The 21033-nt window shown below is 37.2% G+C and overlaps 1 protein-coding gene across 2 annotated transcripts in view; it reads right to left on the bottom strand.

Moving 5' to 3' along the window:
- CFAP69 (cilia and flagella associated protein 69) overlaps nt 1-19047 on the bottom strand; it is a 36530-nt gene extending 17483 nt beyond the window's left edge. For both annotated transcript variants that reach the window (XM_063150986.1, XM_063150978.1), the window contains exons 1-18: nt 18931-19047; nt 18127-18189; nt 16705-16770; nt 15589-15698; nt 13605-13681; nt 12762-12860; nt 10783-10932; nt 10481-10658; nt 9605-9725; nt 7650-7698; nt 7443-7564; nt 6756-6972; nt 5715-5879; nt 4352-4470; nt 3805-3923; nt 2715-2796; nt 1259-1451; nt 592-729 (exon numbers count right to left, since the gene is read on the bottom strand). In XM_063150986.1, coding sequence (XP_063007056.1) covers nt 592-729; nt 1259-1451; nt 2715-2796; nt 3805-3923; nt 4352-4470; nt 5715-5879; nt 6756-6972; nt 7443-7564; nt 7650-7698; nt 9605-9725; nt 10481-10658; nt 10783-10932; nt 12762-12860; nt 13605-13681; nt 15589-15698; nt 16705-16770; nt 18127-18189; nt 18931-19047 — 2185 coding nt within the window. The remainder of the gene's footprint in view (nt 1-591; nt 730-1258; nt 1452-2714; nt 2797-3804; nt 3924-4351; nt 4471-5714; nt 5880-6755; nt 6973-7442; nt 7565-7649; nt 7699-9604; nt 9726-10480; nt 10659-10782; nt 10933-12761; nt 12861-13604; nt 13682-15588; nt 15699-16704; nt 16771-18126; nt 18190-18930) is intronic.
- Between the last annotated feature and the right edge of the window lie 1986 nt (nt 19048-21033).

The following is a 21033-nucleotide window of genomic DNA, read 5'->3' as shown; positions in this document are numbered from 1 at the left end:
CAACATCCTAAGTTGAATGAGCAAACAATATCATGGCACCAGGAATACAGCTACTGTTACATTTATGTCTGAATGTTTATTTACAAGATGTGTAGAGTAACATAACTCTGTATGGCTGTGAGGCTTCTGTTTGAGTACTGTGTTCAGCTTTGGTACACTACAGACCAAGAAGAATTTGATTCAATTGGAAAGACTACAGAAAAAACAAGAATAACTAGAGATTATGTTAGAAAATGCAATCAATGAGTAATATCTTTCTCAATCTAGAGAAATAAATGTACGAGTACTAAAATATATGAAAGTGATATTGTGTGTAGGAAAATAAATTGCAGAGAATTTCAAGTAAATTTTAGGTTTAGTCCTAAGAAAATTCTTCCTGGTGGTAGGGGCAGCAAAGTAGTGGGAAAGTCTTAAAATCCTAATAACGAGGGACTCTAAAAAAAACCATAATGACCAAGCATCTATCAATTAGAGAGTACTGATGCTGAATCATGTTTTCTTTGACTTTCGTTTTTTTCTTCATGGTAACTTTATTTATAAGTTCAGTTTAATAACAAATATGACACTAACAAGGCAACTCATTTGTCTTACCTAGCTTCCAAAACAATGAATAAATTTTTGCCCGTATGCTCTCTGAAATTTCCATGACGGAAAAACTGGGACAGCAGGCAGGCACTGGAATGACCTTTTGCTGTCTCTGGAAGCTGGTCATAACAGGTCTCTTGGGGTCTAATACAAAAACACAAAACCAGAGTAGAAGAATGAAGTAGTAGTATGATCCCAAACTTAGAGGAAATCCATTTTACTTTGTGGACACCTTGTAAATAATCTGGATTGTTTGGCCAAGAGTTGAACATAATCTGGGTCAGGAAATTTTAATCAGCATGACTAAAAATTTGTGAGAACAGCACTCACTTCTTTTTACAACATAGAACAAAATAAAATGCCTTTCGTAGAAGAAATTAAGCAGTTCAACTGTCTAGCATTAGAAAAGCTGGTCATTGTTCTGTTCAATACGTGGTCCATTCCCAGCTGATCTAGAAAATGCCATATAGTGGCCAGAATAAAATGAAAATAAATGAATAACTAAAATGAAATAAAAAATAAATGAAACTGAAAATATTTTAGGTTTGGTAAGAATTATAGTGTAAAGTTATAAATGCTGTTATTTACGGTCATCAGAATTCAGACTACAAGAGCAAAGAACGTCATTATTTTACTGGACTGCTCACAGTTCCACATGCATCACAAAACTTACCAACAATCTTCCCATTTTGATCACGTTTGACTCCCAAATCCTGCTCCTCCTGTCTCCATAACTGCACAAGAACGTTTGCTGCTGTTCGGTCTCTCTTCCCTCGCCAGATACTCATGTGCAAAACGGTTTTAGGGTTGTCAGAAAATTCAACCAAGATTCCAAGAATTATATTGCACAGGTTGTTGTCCCTTACCTTCATCAAGGATAAAGTAAATAAAGTTTTAAGCTGTTCAAAATACATTGATGTCTTCTTTCTGAGAAATTGTGTACTATGAAATCAAGTAACTGCAAGCTTTTAATCACTAGTATTTGCACAAAATTAGTGTATAAGCTTGTACATCCTTAAAGTTTCTGTTATCCTGCTATGCAAAGTTCCATAAATCAAGGAACATGAGGATAGGATCATATAAGATGCATTCCTGTGTGTACAATCACAAGTAGTTTTTGTGTACATGGCTCCAGGATCATATGCTGTTACCAAGGTTTATTGTTGTAAGAAACAGCACTCTGAAGGCAGAGGCTGAGGAGTACCTCACAGCACACCTTCTCTTTTGTGGCCAGATCTTTTGGCAGCAGCTGAGAGGAGGCAAGGGCTTCAAACTGAGAAAGGGTCAGTTTAGATTAAATATTGGGAAAAAATTCCTTCCTTTGCGGCTGATGAGGGACTGGAACAGCTTGCCCAGGAAAGCTGTGGGTGTCCCAACCCTGAAGGCTGGATAGGACAGGCTGGAGGTGGCTTTGAGCAACCTGCTCTAGTGGAAGGTGGCCCTGCCCATGGCCAGGGGAGCTGGAACTGGGTGATGTTTAAGGTCCCTTCCAACCCAGGCCATTCTATGATTCTGCTTTTCTGACGGTCTGCAGCCTTGCACTGCAAGAACATCAGGGGCTGACAGCACAACCAGTGTGAATGAGGAGTGAACGACCCAAGGAAGGTGCATTTTTATTTCCTAAGAGTTGAGATGTCTGTGCCAGCTCCATGTCCAACATCCACAGAAGTAGCTATACACACAATGTATATGTACAAGGTAACTTCAAACATAAAAACTGTTAAAGCCATCAAGTGCTCTTATTAACTTCAATATGAAGAACTGAAATGCTTTTCTAAAGAGAGATGCCATCCAAACTGAGAGCAAAGTTTGGGTTTTCTTTTCAAAAATAGTATAATTTTGTTAAAATAAAAACTCCCTCTGTCAAATATGTATTAAAAAAAAAGAAAAAAAAGATACAGGGAAAACCTATACAATAATTTCTGAGCAGATAACTGGGTATCTCTCAGGCAATTAAATATACTCGGGTTTTTTTTGTTTGTGTTGGTTTTTGTTTGTTTTTTTGGTTTTGTTTGGTTGGGTTTTTTGTATCATACCGGTCTTAGGAGATACTGCAACAAAAATAACAAAATTTGCCATGTTGTTTTCCTACTCTTTCATTCTACAAAACCAGTAATAAAAATACCTACTGCCAACAAATCCAGAAGGAGAAAAACACCCTGCTTCTCAATAAAAGATTCCTCTGCAATGAAACATCCAATGACACAGGACCTTAAACAGAAATAATATCCCTTATGTAGAAAAACTTTTATGATTCTGAACATTCTACAATCATCAGATTTATTTTACTGAATTTCATACCATTTGGTATGCAATATTCAGGGAGCAGAAAAATCATGTTTCATGTGCCTTTCATTTACACCTATAACTAAATATACCTGCTTGACTACTCTTTCTTCTCCTGCAGGTGGCACACCTTCCTTGAAGCAGCCTGACAAATTTGGCAGGCTCTCAATCAATTGGAATATGAATTTAAACTGAAACTAACTCAGTAAACGAGTTTAAAATTTAACCAGGTTATGTCCCTAATTTGATTTATTGTAGGGCTGCATGAGTATTTCTGCCAGCAAAAACAAGGGGGTGAGTCAAGCAATACTCTTTTTGGCAACAGTTTGCTTCTCCCAGACTAAAACAATCATAAAGTCAGCGTTCATGTTGCTGTTGCTCCTTTATTTCCTCTGCTATGGTCATTAACAGAGAAACTAGAGATCTCCTGCATCAGTATTTTTTCCCAACAAACATATTTGATTTTTAATGTATTTATCAACCTCTGCCTTAAAAAAAAAAATTATTTTCCTCCCATGTACTGGCAATCTTTAAAATATTTTTAGCCCAATATAGCCAGTTTACAGACAATTCTTATGTTTACATAGGTTTTTGCTAATATTGGTCTATTCTTGCCTGCTGTTTACCTCTCTAAACTTATTTACAGACTCTAACCATATGCCTCTCTTAGAAAGTCTTGAGTAACTCTGCATGTCAGGAGGTCACTCTGTGTGGGGAGTGAGGTTGTCACACTGAATACATATTTAGAAAATCTTACATGCAGTGTATTTCATTTCTTTTGCATAATTTTTAATTAGTCAAATTTTATGAAGAATTTTTATACACTGTAAACAGAAGAAAGGCCTACATATGCAGAGAAAGGTCATAGCATAGCAGAAAAAATGCAAGACTTGACATTTTTCCAAGTTACTGCTGCTAAAATACTTCACTAACCACAAGCAGTCCAGGGCACTGAGGAGGAGACAATTGTGGCCTATTCCACTACATAACCTCGTTGGATCCATCTTTAAGTATGAGACGAGAATATCAATTCCTTCACAGCTGAATAGTTCCTGTTGAAATGTTAATCAAAGCAATGTTTCTAAAGCCATATTTACTAAATTTAAACATGTAAGAAAATACAACAGAAAATAGGAAATGTAAATATTTATATTGCAATGAATTTGGTCCACTTGTTAGAGCAGGAGGTACATGTAGGAAAAAAGACTTTCAGTTTTTCCAAAGTTCTAATTAATTTCTTAACACACTTTCATACATCAATTTCAAAATAATGTAAATTAATAATCAAATAGGTTCAACACTTGCTAGTGGATTTCTGACTGCTTTTATATTTTAGCTGGGTCAAGAAACATGACTCGTTAACAATGAACTGCAATTGACACCTGCTTTTCAATTAAAACACAAAAAAGCAGTCTCCCTTTCAAGAAAATATCATATGTTTTGACCCTTTCTGCACAGTAAAAGGTAGAAAGATACATACCTTTCTGTCGTTATCATCTTCACAGAGAACAGACAAAATAAATAATATGTCAGCTTGGATTTCCAGTAGAGCAATACTTTCTTTTTCTTTAGATATGTCTGCTGCATACTTTAGGATGTCTGTGAATGGATATATTTTATATATATGAATGCCCCTATACACACGTCAAAATTCTATTACAGCTGCTGCTTTTTACAAAACTCAAATTTATATGAAAGGATTTTTAAAGTAAGTTCAGTTTTATCTCTTGTGTTTCAATAACAGCTTCCACAAGTGGTGCACTCTGATGCTGCAGTTTCATGGCCTTTACTCTTGGTGACAGAGTTAAAGACAGCAGCTTGCACTGACTTCTCCCTTGCTCAGACTCTGCGCTGCCCCTTAGATTGTGCCAGTGTAAGGAATTCAGGGAACTGATAGGAATTAAAGAACTCTTAGAAAAAGACAACAAACTGGCTGCTTCACTCTACTCCACAGCTTCACAAATGTTTGAACAGACAGTGGAAATGTGGCAAAGACATGAAATACCACCTTTGCTGAGAAAGTCACTCTTGGAGCCACTATGTGGAAGAGGGCATTCATACACAAAATTCCCCTAGAGTAAAAGTTACTTGATTCTGATATGCAAGGTATAGTAATAATTTTACTTTCACTAAAAGCTGTAGGTTCCCACAGAGTTTTCACTGGAGTTAAACTGAGGCTATAAAAGAATTAATTTCTAGGCTTTTTATTAGAACACAGTTTTTGAATTCCAAAGGATCTTTCCTGTTTTGTTTCCTACAGAGTACTGAAAACTTTCTGATATTGTAAGAAAAGAACTTAAACCAGCTTATTTTGGAACTTAAAACCAAATTTAACAGTAGGTATGTGTTACTGAACAAGAAGTGCTCTAAAATTGCAGGAGTAGAGATTAAGCAGTTTTATTCTGCTTTTTTTCTTCATGTTGTTCATATAAAGGTACCTTGCTATTATTTTTATTCTGTGCTACAGCAGAGTTGTGGAAAGCAACACTCTGATAGACCTAGGTGGAAAAATACTCATGAGCTGGAGTTTCTGGGGACTGCCACAACAAAAACAAGATCTTCCAAATGCAGTAACATAAAGTGAGAAGGGGCAGCTTTTGCTCTGAAATTAAACATCTAGACTTTTAAAACTGTCTGGTTTGCTTATCTCATTCCATGTGTATTGAGATGAAAAAAACAATTAACATCAAATCAGTTACATCTTGGATTAATTGCCTGAGGATTTTTTAGTTTTTCAGCTGTTGAAGGACACACTAAAAACACAGCACACAAAAACACATGAACATTCTCAGTGTCAACAGAAATGTACTATTTAAAGAACAGCAATACAAACTGTGCTTTACCCAGTAGCTGGCTAATTGCTCCCTGGTCACACAAGTTACTGTTCACAGCATCATTATAAAGGGCCACAACAGATCTCAGAACTCGGAGGCTGTAGCGCATTTGCGCGAGTTTGGTGCCACGACCGCCTGTTCCATGGAAACTGTTACCTCGACCAAAGAAAGGATCTGTGGAGCAATCACAACCAATACTGGTTTTGGCACACAATCTATGTTCAGAAGAATGTGCTCAGAAAAAAATAAAAACAAAACAAAACAAACCCCAAAAAACCCAAAACACGACAACAAAAACCCCCAAACCCTGCTGAAGTTAGAAATTATTCTTGTTTAAAACCATCTAGTAATAAGCCTTTTTGTTTAGCACTACACTTTTTACATGCATAAGAAAGGTAACATTTTGGTGAACATTTAAAATTGTTACATATTTTTTACCCTTACTAGGTTCATGAGCAGTTTTACAAACTCAAAATGTTATGTTTGGTATGACATTTAATATCCACCTTTTGATCTCCATTCAACCCAATTAAAAATTTCTTAGGAAATTTCTTAGGAGAGCTAGGAAGACATACCAATTTTAGGACGAAACATACCTATCCTTAGAAATCTGGGCAGGAACACTGAGCACACTTAGTTCTATTTTTGCTTAGCCCACACTCTTATCTGATGCCCAGAAGCCAGCTGTAGTCTGGAACCTGTCTCACCATGTACGACTCTGAGTTAACATGTCCTGTCTCATGGCAGGAATTCCTGCTTGGACTTCTTGCCACAAGGGAAGGGCCTGGCTCACTTAAAACACAGACAACAGAGGTGTTTGTCTGAAGGAATATCAATATAGTGGTACACAGGGAGAGGGGCACCAGCTCATCCTTCAGTAGGAAAAAAAAGGTTTGTTGTTTTTTGGAAACATTTGTTTCTCAGGTGGCCTATGAAAAAGAACCATTCTGACATCATGAGTTTTACATTTTCCTTTCCTGTTAAGGAAAGTAGGTTCAGCTGAACTGTTTTGAGGTTACCTGTGTGTGAAAGCCATGAGAACCCACTGACCTTGGCTTATACACCATTCTAGAAACACAAGGAGAAGAGTATTCGCTTGGCAGGACAAATATTTGTCTACTAACACAGGAGCCACTGAAGCTAAAACAGCAAGTGCATGAAGCTGTAATTCTTCATATTGGGCAGCAGACCAGTCAGGAAATGCAGACCTTTGATTTTGTTTTACATAATAAAGCAAAGCTGGGATCACATGATTTTCACTGAAGAGCTGCAGAGTCCAGACAAAGAAAAAGACAGTTTACAGGTTTCACATGCAAATAAGAAAAATCTAAAGGGTGAGTCAACTTTATCTGTCCTACAATAACAAAATTAATTTTTAATTGAGAAAATATGTCATGAACACTACAAGTACAGGCAAACTCTTTTTATATTCTGTAGCTTTCCCAGAGATTGTGGTTTGCTAAATTTTATTATATTCTTCAGGTGTATTTCAACAATGCTCTGCAGTGACTTGTCAGCAATTTCCCTAGCATGGTCTAAGTTTGTAACTTTCCAAAATAGAAATTGTATGCTACTTTTCAACAGCAGGGCTTGGTCTGAAGCTATGTATTAATTCTTAATTTGGAGAACAGAGAATTTCAGTGTACTGTACTATGGTAGATGGAGAGATAAGTAATATTCTCGTGATTCTTTTTTCTTTAAAAAAAATAAAATTATTTCTGTTCTGTTACAACTCACCTGCGCAGAAGATGGGTCTTTAGATAAGATTCCTATTATATTAAATAGTAACTTCTTCATCTCAAAATCCTCGTAGGAATAGGTAAGTTTAAAACCTTTTACCAAAGGATTGGGAAGTTTAACTATGATGGAAATGGTAGATAAGTTACAAAAAAAATCATAATTAAAAGCAAAAATTGTGTAACTATGCACTACGGAATCTCTTACCTTCAGTACATGTTGCAAGTACTATTAAGATCTTTGCAAATCCACTTTCCTAACAGGCATTCAAAAAACACACATTAATTAAATTGCAGTGAAATTAAGAGTTATGATTTAATTTTGGCATGACTTTTTTTTTCAGAACACAGAATTTAATGTATCCTATGGCAGAATAAACAGAATTTTATCAAAGAATTGAACAACCATTTGGACATTATACAACAATAACTAACTGCAGTCCTAAGGGTACAATTAGTTAAACCCATGCTTCATTCAGTACAAGTCTGAACTTCTGTGGGGAAGTCCCAAACATTTGTATTCACTACTATAATCTAACACAAAAAATATTCTCAGTGTTTTTAGAGCTGTTTGTTAAAATGCATTTGGTCATGTTTTACATCAGGGTCATCAGTACCTATGAAAACTGCATGTATGGGGAAGAAGAATTTAACAATACTACATATGAAAAGCTCAGAAATAAAATCTTGTAAATCACAGCTCCCAGAGTGCTAACAGAAGGACAATAATGTCTAATATAACTATGGATAGGACCAAAGCCAGGAGGTGTCTCTGCAGCACATTAGAGGCAAAGGAGAGTTGTTTCTGAGGTAAGCAATTAGCAAACAGGTTTTTTTCCTAACACAAAGATAATGATATCAATATGAACTTTACATAAATTTTACAGTTTGCTTGTGATGAGAAAACTTTTCCTTTTCAAAAGTTCAGACTCCCGTGCAGATTTGTGAACTATATAAAATATAAGACTAACTTTTCTGAAGTTGCTTGGATAGTATATTAAGAAGAAAAGGAAACATTCTGAAGCAAATTGCTATAGTATTATCTGTAAGGCAGTATTAAATAGTAATGTTAATGTTTTTTCCACCTTATATTTATACCTTGTAAAATCTCTAGGCAGGCTGAGAGTAAAAAACCTAAATTAAATTATTTTAATATTTTCTTTGCATAGAAACAATTTTTCTTCCTTTTATTATAAGGAATAAAAAAATACATATCTGGTTTACTTTGTAGGAATAAAATGCCCTGTTTCTACAGCCAGATAAACAATTTGAATGTTTTAGATATTCAATATGTTGCTTCAACTGTATAACAGGCATTTCATACTAGTTGGTGTTAAATGAAAAGCTTGAATGAAAAGTCTGTAATCTTCATTTAGTAATACAGCCAATTGGTAAACTTCTCTTCAACAGGAAAGTAATATATTCCTGAACAGCCAATTAATCCACAGGGATCTGATTGCTTAATTATTCAGTCTGTATGTCCCAACTTCATTTGAACCTGTAAATCTCAAATGTAAAACAAGAGACGAAAGCAATATTAACCTCTATATAAAGTTAATTTCTCTGCAAGTTTCTCATAAAAATTCTGGAATGTTACAAAAGAATGAGTCATCTACATTTCAGGCAAGTCATGGTAGGGCATTATGTGACGTAGTCTTTAAAAGAATTTATGTGCCTCTTATTAACTGAACCTAATTATTTTCTCAGAATCTTAGAGCTCCTGAGCTGATTTTTGCACATCCCTCTTGTTCCCAGTTATGAGGCACACATTGGATTTCAGTCATCTGAATATAGCTTACATCTTCAAACAAAAAAATGAGATTTAGTGCAAAACTCTTTTTAGGAGAATGGCATATTCAAGAATCCATACAAGAATACAAGAATTAACATTAAATTTTGCACATAGATAATGTTAATGTGATTTTCTAAGAATTAAATAAGGTTGATAGTATTCTGGGCTAATTACCTACAGATTTTAAGTCTCTTTGAGGTAAAGACAACTACAGAAAGAAAAAAAGTTTTCTTGCTCAGCAAATCCAAGAAAGAAAAAAGCACTGGATACACAGGAGAAATAAATGTTAGAACCCAAATGGGAGAAAATACCAAGCTTATAAAAGCAAAGAAGAAGCTATTAGTGTCTGGAATACAACTCTAAATACTTACAATGAGAGGTACTGCAGGGCTTTCAGCTAGTAAGGTGGCAATCACCAAGAGGTCATTCCGCAGCTGGTGATCGCAGTGCCGGAAGCCACACACGAGCTCTACAAACGCTTCTTTCAAAGCACTTAAAAGAAAAACAAATACATTTTACCTTTTTCTTTGATATTCTAATGTTGGACAGCTCCACATATATGAATCCTCATTCAGCATCAGACTTTTCAAAGCCTCGGGGTTTAACTACAAGAGAAAAAGCTTAAAACTTTATTATGAACTTTATTATGAAGTGGATTCATTTGGGTACCACCAGACATCCCATTTATTCGTAGATGCAAGATGCATATAGTAAAAATTGCATCTTCCACTGTTTGTGTTTTAACTAATTAATATAAAGACACAGTATTTACTAAATGTGGAACGGGACATTGCTGAATGATTATTGAGAAGGAATAGCCTAATCTTAAATAGTTAAAACAGTCTAACTCACTAAGGAAGAACCTGTTATTTACTCCAGAAGAGGATCTAGAAATAAAACTTGTATATCATGGCATAGAAATTCCTTGTAATTTTGTAACATCAGCACTTCAATAGTGAAGAAATACTGGCCTGTTATGCCTAACATGGGAGCTTCAAAATGATGCACTTAACTCTTCAATTGTACAAAGCAATAGATAGAGCTATTCCTCCTGCACTATGCAGCAGAGCACCTTGTTCTTGCCCTGTAACAGCAACTACTATCTTAATAATGAAGTCTTAATGAGATCTAATCAGAGATCCATTTGCATTTCTATCAGTTAATTTACAACAAAATGCTACACAACAGAATGCTCCAGATGTCTTCACAATGACAAAAGTAATTCATCAAATGCTCCCTGTACTTACTGTACACATTCCAAGCTTCTGAGTTGATTAACAACTTCTTCTTTTGAGACTTTTTCTAGTAAGTTCCATAGGATATCTGAGGAACGGAACAGCAGCTGTCCTGAGGGATCAGCACCATTCAGACACAAACAAAGCCTCCTGGCTCCTTGGACGTTCACCATTTGTTCACAACTTTCTCCTGAAATTATGTAAATCACAGTAATTAATTCTCTATAGGTCAGTAATTGTTTCAGACATGTTCAGAGAACAAATTATTTAAGATCAATGGTAATAAGATTATTGAAAGAACAGTTTGTACTAACCAGAGATGGAAAGATGCTGGAGAGCTTTAAGTACCCACAACTTCTCAGTAAGTTGATTTTCAACTAATGTTAGTGACAAAACAAGAATTTCTGCTAATCCTCCTATTTCAGCCATCCGGATTTTATAGTTTGGACTTGTTGGCTGGTAACCTGTACATACAGTAGCTTTAATTATAATGCAGTAAATTGCAGTAAAATTAAATGCAGTAAAATCCCAGAATTTTGATTACTTCATAAACTGTTCATACTTTTTAAAGAAAGGATTGAAAATCACGTATCCTATTTCAAGCAGTTAAGAAAAACAATCCAATACACAAGAGCTGCTTTTCTTATATCTGAATAGTGCCTACAAAACATCCAACTGACTCACCCTCAAGCAGATTTCAATGCTATAGAAACAAATTACTTGCTTAGAATTTAGACAATGAAAGTAAAAGCAGGGCTATAGAAGTGAAAAACTTTCTTCAGTCATCAGTAACCTAGTTCTCTTCAGTAGTCTGTTGACTAGAGAATTATTGCATTCTATCATCATATTACTTAAAATAGGTGAATCCAAACTTTGATTTACAAGCTTGACTTTCTAATGTGTCAACGTTTTTACTTTTGTCCATGCATATGCAAATCTGTATTTCATTACTAAATTATGGGGAAGGTGAAGCATGGAGAAAATAAATTCATATTTATTCTCATATTATGATAACTCACAAAAGCAAAGCTTATTTTAAGCAGCTTAAATACATATATATGTATATATACACACTATATATATATATGAAATTTCATAAAGTACAAATTGATAAATACAGATAATTCAGATGGTGAAATGAAGTTTAACTAAGCACACACTCTGATAGGCTCAAAGTTGATATTATTTTACAGATAAGAGAACTCTGCAGGGTCAGACTTTGGCAAGATGTACATATATGCTTCAAGATGAAATATTTGACTTTAAAAATCAGACTGAAACACATTCTTCATTTCAAGATAACATATCCTATTTTCTAAATTGGAAGAAGAAAAACAAAATTGCTCAATGACATTCATTTATCCTGATGGAATTATTTACAGATACAGAACTAAATGCACACATAGCTACATGCAGGATTTGAGTCTTGTTTGCAAGGTAAAAACAGATTTGCATGTTTTCCCATTTGTTGAATTTTGAAAGTGTTGTAGTAGCAGCAGCTTCTTTAGGCCTCCTAAAATAGATGAAAACTTGTAAAAGGGCACAGGATTAGTGCCCCACTGCAGAAATACAGCAGGGGAGCACAGTGACATCAAGCATGCTCCTTGACCTGCCCTCCCGAGCCACACTGTGGCAATACTGACTCGAGGCTGGCTGCCTATAGAGACAGTGCGGTCTCAGAGCACGGGATGCTGTGCCCCTCTGGGAGGGATCCATGACTGACTTCACCTGACCACAGTCTCTGGCACCATCCTAAGAGTCAAAGGAATTATATAATGGTGGATTCTGATCATGCCTCCTTCTGCAGAGATAAGTCACACCATTTATTCAAACCCATGCTCAAAGGTGTCCATATAATATGAACTCAATCAAATTTAAATGGATGCAGATCAATCCCTCACAACACAAGTGAAAGCAAAGCTGCTTCTCTCCAGGCTACATATAAAAACCTGAAAACTACATTTCCCTTCTTATAATTCTGATCCTAACTACTTTTTTTTTTCCCCTCCATTACCCAGATTTCAGAGATCTTGTATCATTTCACATTTTCTGGATGCTATTTAATGATAATTTTGTAAGTGCAATAATTAATTCCTTGTACATTGATGAACTTATTTCAGATTTAGAAAATGGACCTCTATAAAAATATGGTAATTATATATTTGCCAATGTAATATATTTAATATATGAGATACAGTAACCATAGTTATAAAGAAAAACTAATCAATAGCTAATTAAAAGAGGCATTTCAAAATAGTTGGGATCATTAAAAAATAAAAACACCCTGCTTTACCTGAAAGTAGTTTTCCTGGTAGGTCCGTATTAAAAAAATTAACAACACTCTTACAGATTTGTATTCTAACCTGAGAGCTTTGTATGCTCATCAAGTAACCTGTCAGAAAGAGAAATAAATGTAATTAACAGACTTTATAACTTCTTAGAAAGTATTCTTAACACAGTGTTCTTCTTTTTACAGCACTTATTATTACCTACAAATTTGTAATTTCATGCAAAGTTTCATTACAAAATATTCAAGAGGCAGTGACTCCCACACTGGAGATGACAAAGGCATCTTAGAGGAGTAGCCTAAGTTTAATCAAAAAGTTACCTTCTCTGCTTTATGGCTACAGACACTTATACAGCACTGCATGGTATTCCAGAAGTTGGGGAATTCTGAGGAAAGCTACTAACACTAAGCTGCTGTCATCACTACCAAGCCATTAGAAACTCTTCTAAGCAGATATGATGTGAAATAAAAAGAGCATAGAAGCAGGAAGGATACATGTTCCTGGCATCCCAGGTTTCAGTGTTTACAGTGACACCCCCATTTCTCAGATCAAAATGAAATGGAACAGGCTAGATACACGTTTACTTCTTCATGTGCACTGATAACATTTTCTCATGTAGCTTTTGACATTGGCAAATAGGTAATTCTGCAGGCTAATCTTCAGGTTAGCTGCAGAGCAAAGTAAAAATTGTCTCTAACATGAAAAAACACAGAGGATTGAATGAATAATTTAAAGAAATTACCTACATTTACTAAGGAGTAACAGTAAATTAAAATCATGCTAATAATACAGTTGATTTTATTGTGGCATAATAATAATTTTATTGTGGCGTATCAGGTTACACTCACCCAGTTGTGTAATGGATTGTGAAACTTCAACGGAATAGTTTGCTTCATCAGATGATTTCCTTTTTTGAAATGGTAACCTGCAAAATGAAATTAAAAATATTACAACTATGTAATAGTTAATGAAGTCACCAGAAAAGTTCAGTAGCTCTTCTCTTCTTCCTTGACAAGTTTTTCAGATAAGGACACATTTTCTAGGATGAATGCACTCTTTGCAATGCTGATTCTACACTGAAAGCTTCATAATCTGCAATTACATGTTGGTAATTAGTGGCACATGTTCATAGATAATATTTTAATAATTCAAATATGATGCAACAAGACATGATGAATCAACAAATGTAATTTAAATGTGGAAGACTAAATCCTAGAACCTAGGCACTATCAGGCTATTACAGAGCTAGGCTATGCATAGACACGTGCAGAGGTGGAAAAAAGGGATCCTATCTCTGGGCAAGACTTCTTGAAATGGATAAAAGTAAACCCAATAAATGGACTCCAAATAGCACAATAACAAATTTCTTTTTAAAAACAGGATATTAATAAATACTCAATAACATATTAAAAATACTCAGGACATAAACATGTAAGTGCTAAAAACTGTCTAACAGTAAACATTACAATATTATGCTAGGGTCTCTGCAGTACATACTGTGGAAGCAGCTTTCCAGTAAGTTTACCTCTGTAAACACTACCAGAGGAAAAGGAAGGAGAGAACAAACAATGAAATAAACGCTGGGAGAGGTAGAGGAGGAAGAAAAAAGACATTGGAAAAAAAGAAAGTGGGAAGAAGACAGGTAAACAGAAGCAGCTACAAAAGACTGGACTATTTTACTATTTTACTGGAGAAATTAATGTATCTGAAACTGAATCCTAAAAAAGGCTTCTCTGTCATATGAAGTAATAGTGAATTGTAGTTGAATTTCCATAGTACAGAAATTAAAGCAAAACCCAAGGGTGCAATTTTCCAAAACATATTCATTGCAGAAACCACAATTAGTGCTGAACTGCTCTAAAAGAGGAAAAATGTCACAGATACATTTTATTGACTTTATACACTCATTCTCAGTTTTATCATGCTTCTAGCAAACACCAAAGACAATTAAACTCCATGATGTACCTCCTCATTCCCCACTGTGTGGCAGCAAAGAAAAACAGTACATCTCAGGGTGCTGAGGGAACTAAAAGATTCAGCTGAGAGGTTCTGTGTTTATTAAACCTAACGGTTGAGAGGAAGCTATGTAAAAATTTATCTGAATATCTGTTTTACTATGCACAGGTGTTTTTTTTCTTCCTTATTCTCCTGAAATGAAATTAAATACAGGAGTAACTGTAGCTACTAGCATACCATAAATAACTTGACTGAATTATTGAAGAGGAAAAATCTGACAAGTGTGGATAACACCTAAATTCTATTCTACAGATTACTTGAAATACAGTATGATAACAAAGATGCCCAAAAGTTCATGCAATACATTTTAAAAATAAATATTAATCCTGTTGACATTCATTCTCCCCTGAAATATGGCTTGTCATTTTGTAATGCTTACCTTCAGGTATTAGAATGTCTTTGTGTCACCCTAAGTTTTTAAACTCACTTAAGAGCTTGTCTGAAACAGCAAAACACACCTCAGTACCACTCAGCTGCTGAATCCTTTGAGGCCAGCAGTCCCAGATTGACTTGGGCAATAAGAGACCCTGGGGAACCTCACTTCCAAGCAAGCTGGGGCCCAGTACAACACAGTTTTGAATTCTGTAACATCTAACTGCACAGATACTGAACTGTTAAAATAGGAACGTCATCCACGTCACCAGAAACTGCACACAAGTAAAAGACATTTGATAAAAAGGATGATCCAATGGATACCTTGCAGTTACAGGTACTTTGTAGGTAAATGCTGCATGAATATGACAGTTTCCTTAGAAAATATATAAACCTGTTAATAAGCAGTATTTAAATCTCTAAAAGAGGGGCTCAGGTACTTACCCAAACAGTTTAATAAGTTCACATAAAGGCTCAGTGAAAGCTTCTTGCTCATACATTTTGTCTGCACACAGGTTAAGAACATCAGTAATTTGTGCAATATCCTTAATGGGCTTTTAACGTGAAATTAAGGAAATAAAATCATCTGTACCACTATGAATCAGCAGAAAAAGCTGAGACTTCAAAGACACAGCCAAGAAAACAGAAGACCAATATTTACAAAGTTAGGTGTTTTAAAAGAAGTATGTGAGTCAATACTTAAGCTTTTCGAAGCAGCCTTACTTTTACATAAGTACAACTTTTGCAAATCTGATTTAGGTGTCTTCTCAGCTGAACTCACTGGATGCTCAGCACTAAATTTCTAAAAACGGAGGATGAAAAGCTTTTACATCACAATGTCAGATTTACCTACTTAAATCCTGAGACAGCCTCGTGATATTTGAATTGCTTTCTCCTCTAGTCCCAAGTGACTAACTGAAATTTGAAAATCTGGACCCAAATATATATGGAGATTACTTAATTTAAGGATAGAGGCACCAATCCAATGACTCACAGAAAGTGCCTTGAAGTACACAACTCAGTTGTAATGTGATGCCTTAAATCACTGTGCAGTTATCTGAACTGTATGAAATGAATAACATTTTTCTACATACCAACACCCTCCTTAGTACTTCTCATTATTGGAACCTTTCAGTTTGTACTGTAAATATGAAAAAAGGTTTCAGATAAATTAGTTTGACTTCATCTTTCTTTAAAATGTCTCTCCTTACTGGAAGTCTCTTTTATCTTGCTATTTTATCTGCTGTTTTTTAGGTAGTGGCAATTATTATGCTCTTCTGTTCTGAGTTTAAAGTACACCAGTTACATTTTGGACACTTTCAGCCACTGTAGAGGTGAGAACCTTCTATTGAAATTTGTGACAAATGAATCTAATATCCAAGAATCTTGTCAATCTGCCAACCTTGGCTGTGTGCACACAAGGAGGCCAGTGATGAGAATGTATATCCCTATTCTCCACAGGGAAGCACAGTACAGCATCAAATGCTTTACTGAAAACTCAGACTATTATCATACAGAAAACACCATGACTTTAGAATTCTAAAGTGGCAAAAAGGATACAAATCCATTTTCAAAGTGCTTGACTACCTTCTTCAGCGTTTTCAGCTGCTCTTCTTCCAAATCTTTCTTAAATAAAAGAATGAAAAACCGGTTTTAATTGCAGTTTGCCCAAGAACCTTAAATGATTATGTTCATGCCCCTTTAAGTTTAAATGAAAGTGGAAACCAGATTTGAAAGTTTACAAGACACAACAAAATTCTCAAAGTGCTTTGAAGGAGGATTAACTCCATGATGAAGCCCTCATTTCTAGGTATGAAGTCTGTTCTTTTGTAACTGAAGAGGCTTTCAAAAACTCCTGTTCAAACGTGTTGACTCTTTCTCTTAAATTCTTTGTGATTCTTTGTAAAGCAGCTAAGAAAACCAAACCTATGTTACACACAACATAAATGTGTAAGCATGTAGATCTACGTGGCTTAGAGTGCTCTACACCACTAGGAAACAGCCTTCAAATCCAAAGCTGAAAACAACTGAAGTGAGGATATGTCAGGCTGTGTCAGTGATGTGCAGCTTTCATTTCGGCTCTCCTGAGCACCTGCAACTTGAGGCAGGCCAGGAAGTTGTTTCAGGACTCTACAAGCCCAGAATCCTACAGGAATTTTATCATATCTACATATCATATCTACAGAAGCAGTAAACAATAACATATGGCAGTTTTCCTTCATTCAGTAAGTTTATTATATCAGCTCTGTAATAAAAAAGGGGAAGAGGTAAGAAATAACTACTTCTCTGTGGGGCATTAATTTAAAATGTGCTAGGTTAAATCAGGTCCTTGTTTAAGAGCATAAATTATCCATATTTTGGATCAAAATTATTTGATGGCTTAGTGAGTTTAATCTGCCAAATCATCTTGTGGAGACTAAAAATCATCTGTGAAAGCCCATGAGAGATGATGCTACTCCTGTATGCATAGGTAGTTGTATTTATTCTTCAACACTGACCTTTGTATATTTCACCTTCATTTATGATCATCTCCCTGGAGAACTGTTAGCAGTTAACTTGGGCAATTACATAAATTCATGGCATACTTTTAATAAGGTTATATGTACAACTATTTCCCAGCTATAGGTTTCAGTACTCTAAAATTCTAAAATATGCTAGAAATTCTGCATGTCTAGTTTTTGAATGCTCATGCCTTTGTCTTTTTTTTTAAGTTCCTGTGTGATCTTCTCTTTCTCTATGTATTTTTAAACAAAAATCAATAATTGACAACATTTTAAAAAATAACAATTATCATCTTTAGAAGCATTCAAATATCAGAAGAAATACTCATCTTTGTGCTCTGTAGCTCCAGCCACTTGTGTTGGATATAATAAACCCATCTGAGTTTATTCAGGGTGGGTGCTAAAGTAACTCAACAAAAAATTTGTCAAAACCCCATTACCACGTGTGTAACAGAGACAGCGAGGAAGCAGGGTTACTTACTGAGCCTGAATCTCCGAGTAGTGCGATGACGTGATTCAAATCCACTGACCTCGACTGTGCATCCTGAAAAAGCAACACTTTTAACCTTTTTAACCTTTTTTCTTTTTTTTTAATCGATTTTTAAATTTTGTTTTTAAGGCATTTAAAATGTGAAATGGCCGCTTTAAACCAACATGAATTTACTCAGGGATGGGTAAATTCAAACACACATCGGGTTTGTTCCAGGTCCGAGAAAGACGCAGGGCCGGGCTGAGCAGGGTACAGGGCAGGGCTGAGCAGGGCCTGGCAGGGCACAGGGCAGGGCAGGGCACAGGGCAGGGCAGAAGGCACAAGGCAGAGGGCAGGGCAGGGCACAGGGCAGGGCACAGGGCAGGGCTGAGCAGGGCCTGGCAGGGCACGGGGCAGGGCACGGGGCAGGGCAGGGCAGAAGGCACAAGGCAGAGGGCAGGGCAGGGCACAGGGCAGGGCAGGGCGCAGGGCACAGGGCAGGGCAGGGCACGGGGCAGGGCAGGGCACGGGGCAGGGCAGAGGGCAGGGCCGGGCAGGGCACAGAGCAGGGCAGGGCAGGGCTGAGCAGGGCCTGGCAGGGCACAGGGCAGGGCGCAGGGCAGGGCAGGGCACAGGGCAGGGCAGAAGGCACAAGGCAGAGGGCAGGGCAGGGCAGGGCCGGGCAGGGCATGGCACAGGGCAGGACAGGGCACAGGGCAGGACAGGGCACGGGGCATATGGCAGGACCGGGCCGGACTGGGCAGGGGTCGGGCCAGCACCGGGGCTGGAGGTGCCCCTGCCCGCGGGAGAGCTCACCTGAGCGGGGTGCGCAGCGTTCGAGCGCCTCTCACTGCCGCTGCGAGAGGGGCCGAGCCCCGGGGAGCGGGAGGCCGCCCGTGCGGCGGGGGGCTCGGCCGCGGCCAGCGAGGCCATGGCGGCTCCGCCGCGGCGGCAGCGCGGCCCGGCCGTTGCCATGGGAGCGGTGCCGAGGCCCGGCCCGGCCCCCCTGCCGCCTGCCGCTGCTCCGGCTCTCCGCCCCCGGCCAGAAATGGCACTTCGCGGGCTGCTGTCTCTGAGAAAACCATTCCCCAACCCGTCTACATGCTGGGCAGCTGGAAGGGAAGAGGTGGGTGGGTCCATAACAAGTAATCGTGAAAAAACCCTCTATGAGATGCCACCACGACAAACCCCAGACTGGGGCAGCCTGGCAGCGGGGAAAATGGCAAAAGTAACCTTTTCTGTGCGTAGACTGATACAAAAAAGTAATAAAAGCCGGGACAGAATAGTGAAAGGATGCAGGTATCTTCTACTAGCAAAGAGTGAGCAGCTGTTTGAGGTTTAATTGACAGCTGAGATTCAAGGACAACCCAGCGCTCGGTGTGCTCTCAGGTACTCTACTGCTCACTTCAGCTGCCATTCCTGGATCTGGACACACCTGCGGCAAGTTGCACACACATCACATTGGATGTACACATATCCCGAGTTTTCAGTGCCAACCTCGGTGTTCATTGACGAATAATTAACTACAGTGATTCCAAACAAATATTTGAATATGCAAAAAAATTTATTAAATGCTAACATATCTGGAGATTTAAACAGCTAGCTTTTATATGAAAAGAAGGGATTGATAACAATCAAGAAAGACAACTTTATGGCTCCAACTATAACCAACAGAGTCCTTATTTTCATTTTTCCCAGCTTGCATGCTATACTCTTCCCATTTCATACTTGCCTTCTGCAAAAATAAGGTGCATCTCATATTTAGCACTCACACATGCTATAGAGTTCTCTTTTCATCAAAGGGAAAATACACAATATTGTGTATTTGTGCACACACAAAAATATTCATGCACTCTCTGCATTTAGTAGAAATTCATCCTGTATGCAACTCTGAAATGATGGCAAAATTACAGCCTAGCATAGTATAGGACTCTGAATTTAGAAAATGCAATGGCCTGTTTGACATCCATGACATCCTGAGCTGCGATCACCGAACACAGGTCATACAAAGGCAAGGCTGTAGCACATTTATAAAGTGGCCCCACACGATGTGACAGTGCAGTTGCCAGCCTTGGAGCTCGTGTTTGACACTCTTCATCCATTCATGTACACATGTCTCTCCATTGCTGGCCCTTCCATGTTCTACTTAAGTATTTGTTTCTGTGAACATTGTGTATTGTATTCGGGCTTATACTGGATGGAACAAGATTTTCTATTAAGCACCTGAGATTAAAAGTGCTGACAATGCTTGTATGTCTCCAGGCATTTAGCTGAAAAACCTGAATTATATATACTTTTTTTTCTCTTGGTGCCAAGATAGGAACTGAAGTTGTATGTATTCAAAGTTTTAAAGCTTATATTAGAAAACCTGCTTACATTTATTTCTATTGTAGCCTAAGTGATTTCAAGTTTGGTTGCTCTGTGTTTTTAATGTATAGAGAATATACCTAAATTGGGCAACTTAGTCTGTAAATTATAAGCTTAAGTCACATGGCACTTGTTGGCTTACTGTTCCAAAGATCATATTGCAAAGCTCCATTTGCTCACTGTGCACCTTCTTCAAAATGAAGCTTTTAAAATTTAGGATTAAAGCTACATTATGCAAGCTTGACTACAGGGATTCTGCTGCCCTTGGCAAATGGAAAACAGCCATTCTCAAAATCATGCAATCAACTGTGATAATATTTACTCAAAAGTTAATAAACCCCAATAGGCTTATATTGTATTTTTATCACATCTACTTTTTCCATTGGTGATGAAAATATTCAAGACACCAAGGCCTTACTTAGGAGAGTATTGAATTTTAAGTCTTACAAATGCTAATAAATATGTTAAAAACGTACACTTGATGTAAAGAGGATTTCTGTTTTGACTGAGGACAAACTATTTTGGTGTGAAGACACGGTTCAGCAAACTCTG

This window comes from Melospiza melodia, chromosome 1, assembly GCF_035770615.1.
Source record: "Melospiza melodia melodia isolate bMelMel2 chromosome 1, bMelMel2.pri, whole genome shotgun sequence".
Taxonomy (NCBI): Eukaryota; Metazoa; Chordata; class Aves; order Passeriformes; family Passerellidae; genus Melospiza; species Melospiza melodia.
Note: the sequence above shows the minus strand (reverse complement) of the source record. Positions and strands in the feature narration are given on the sequence as shown.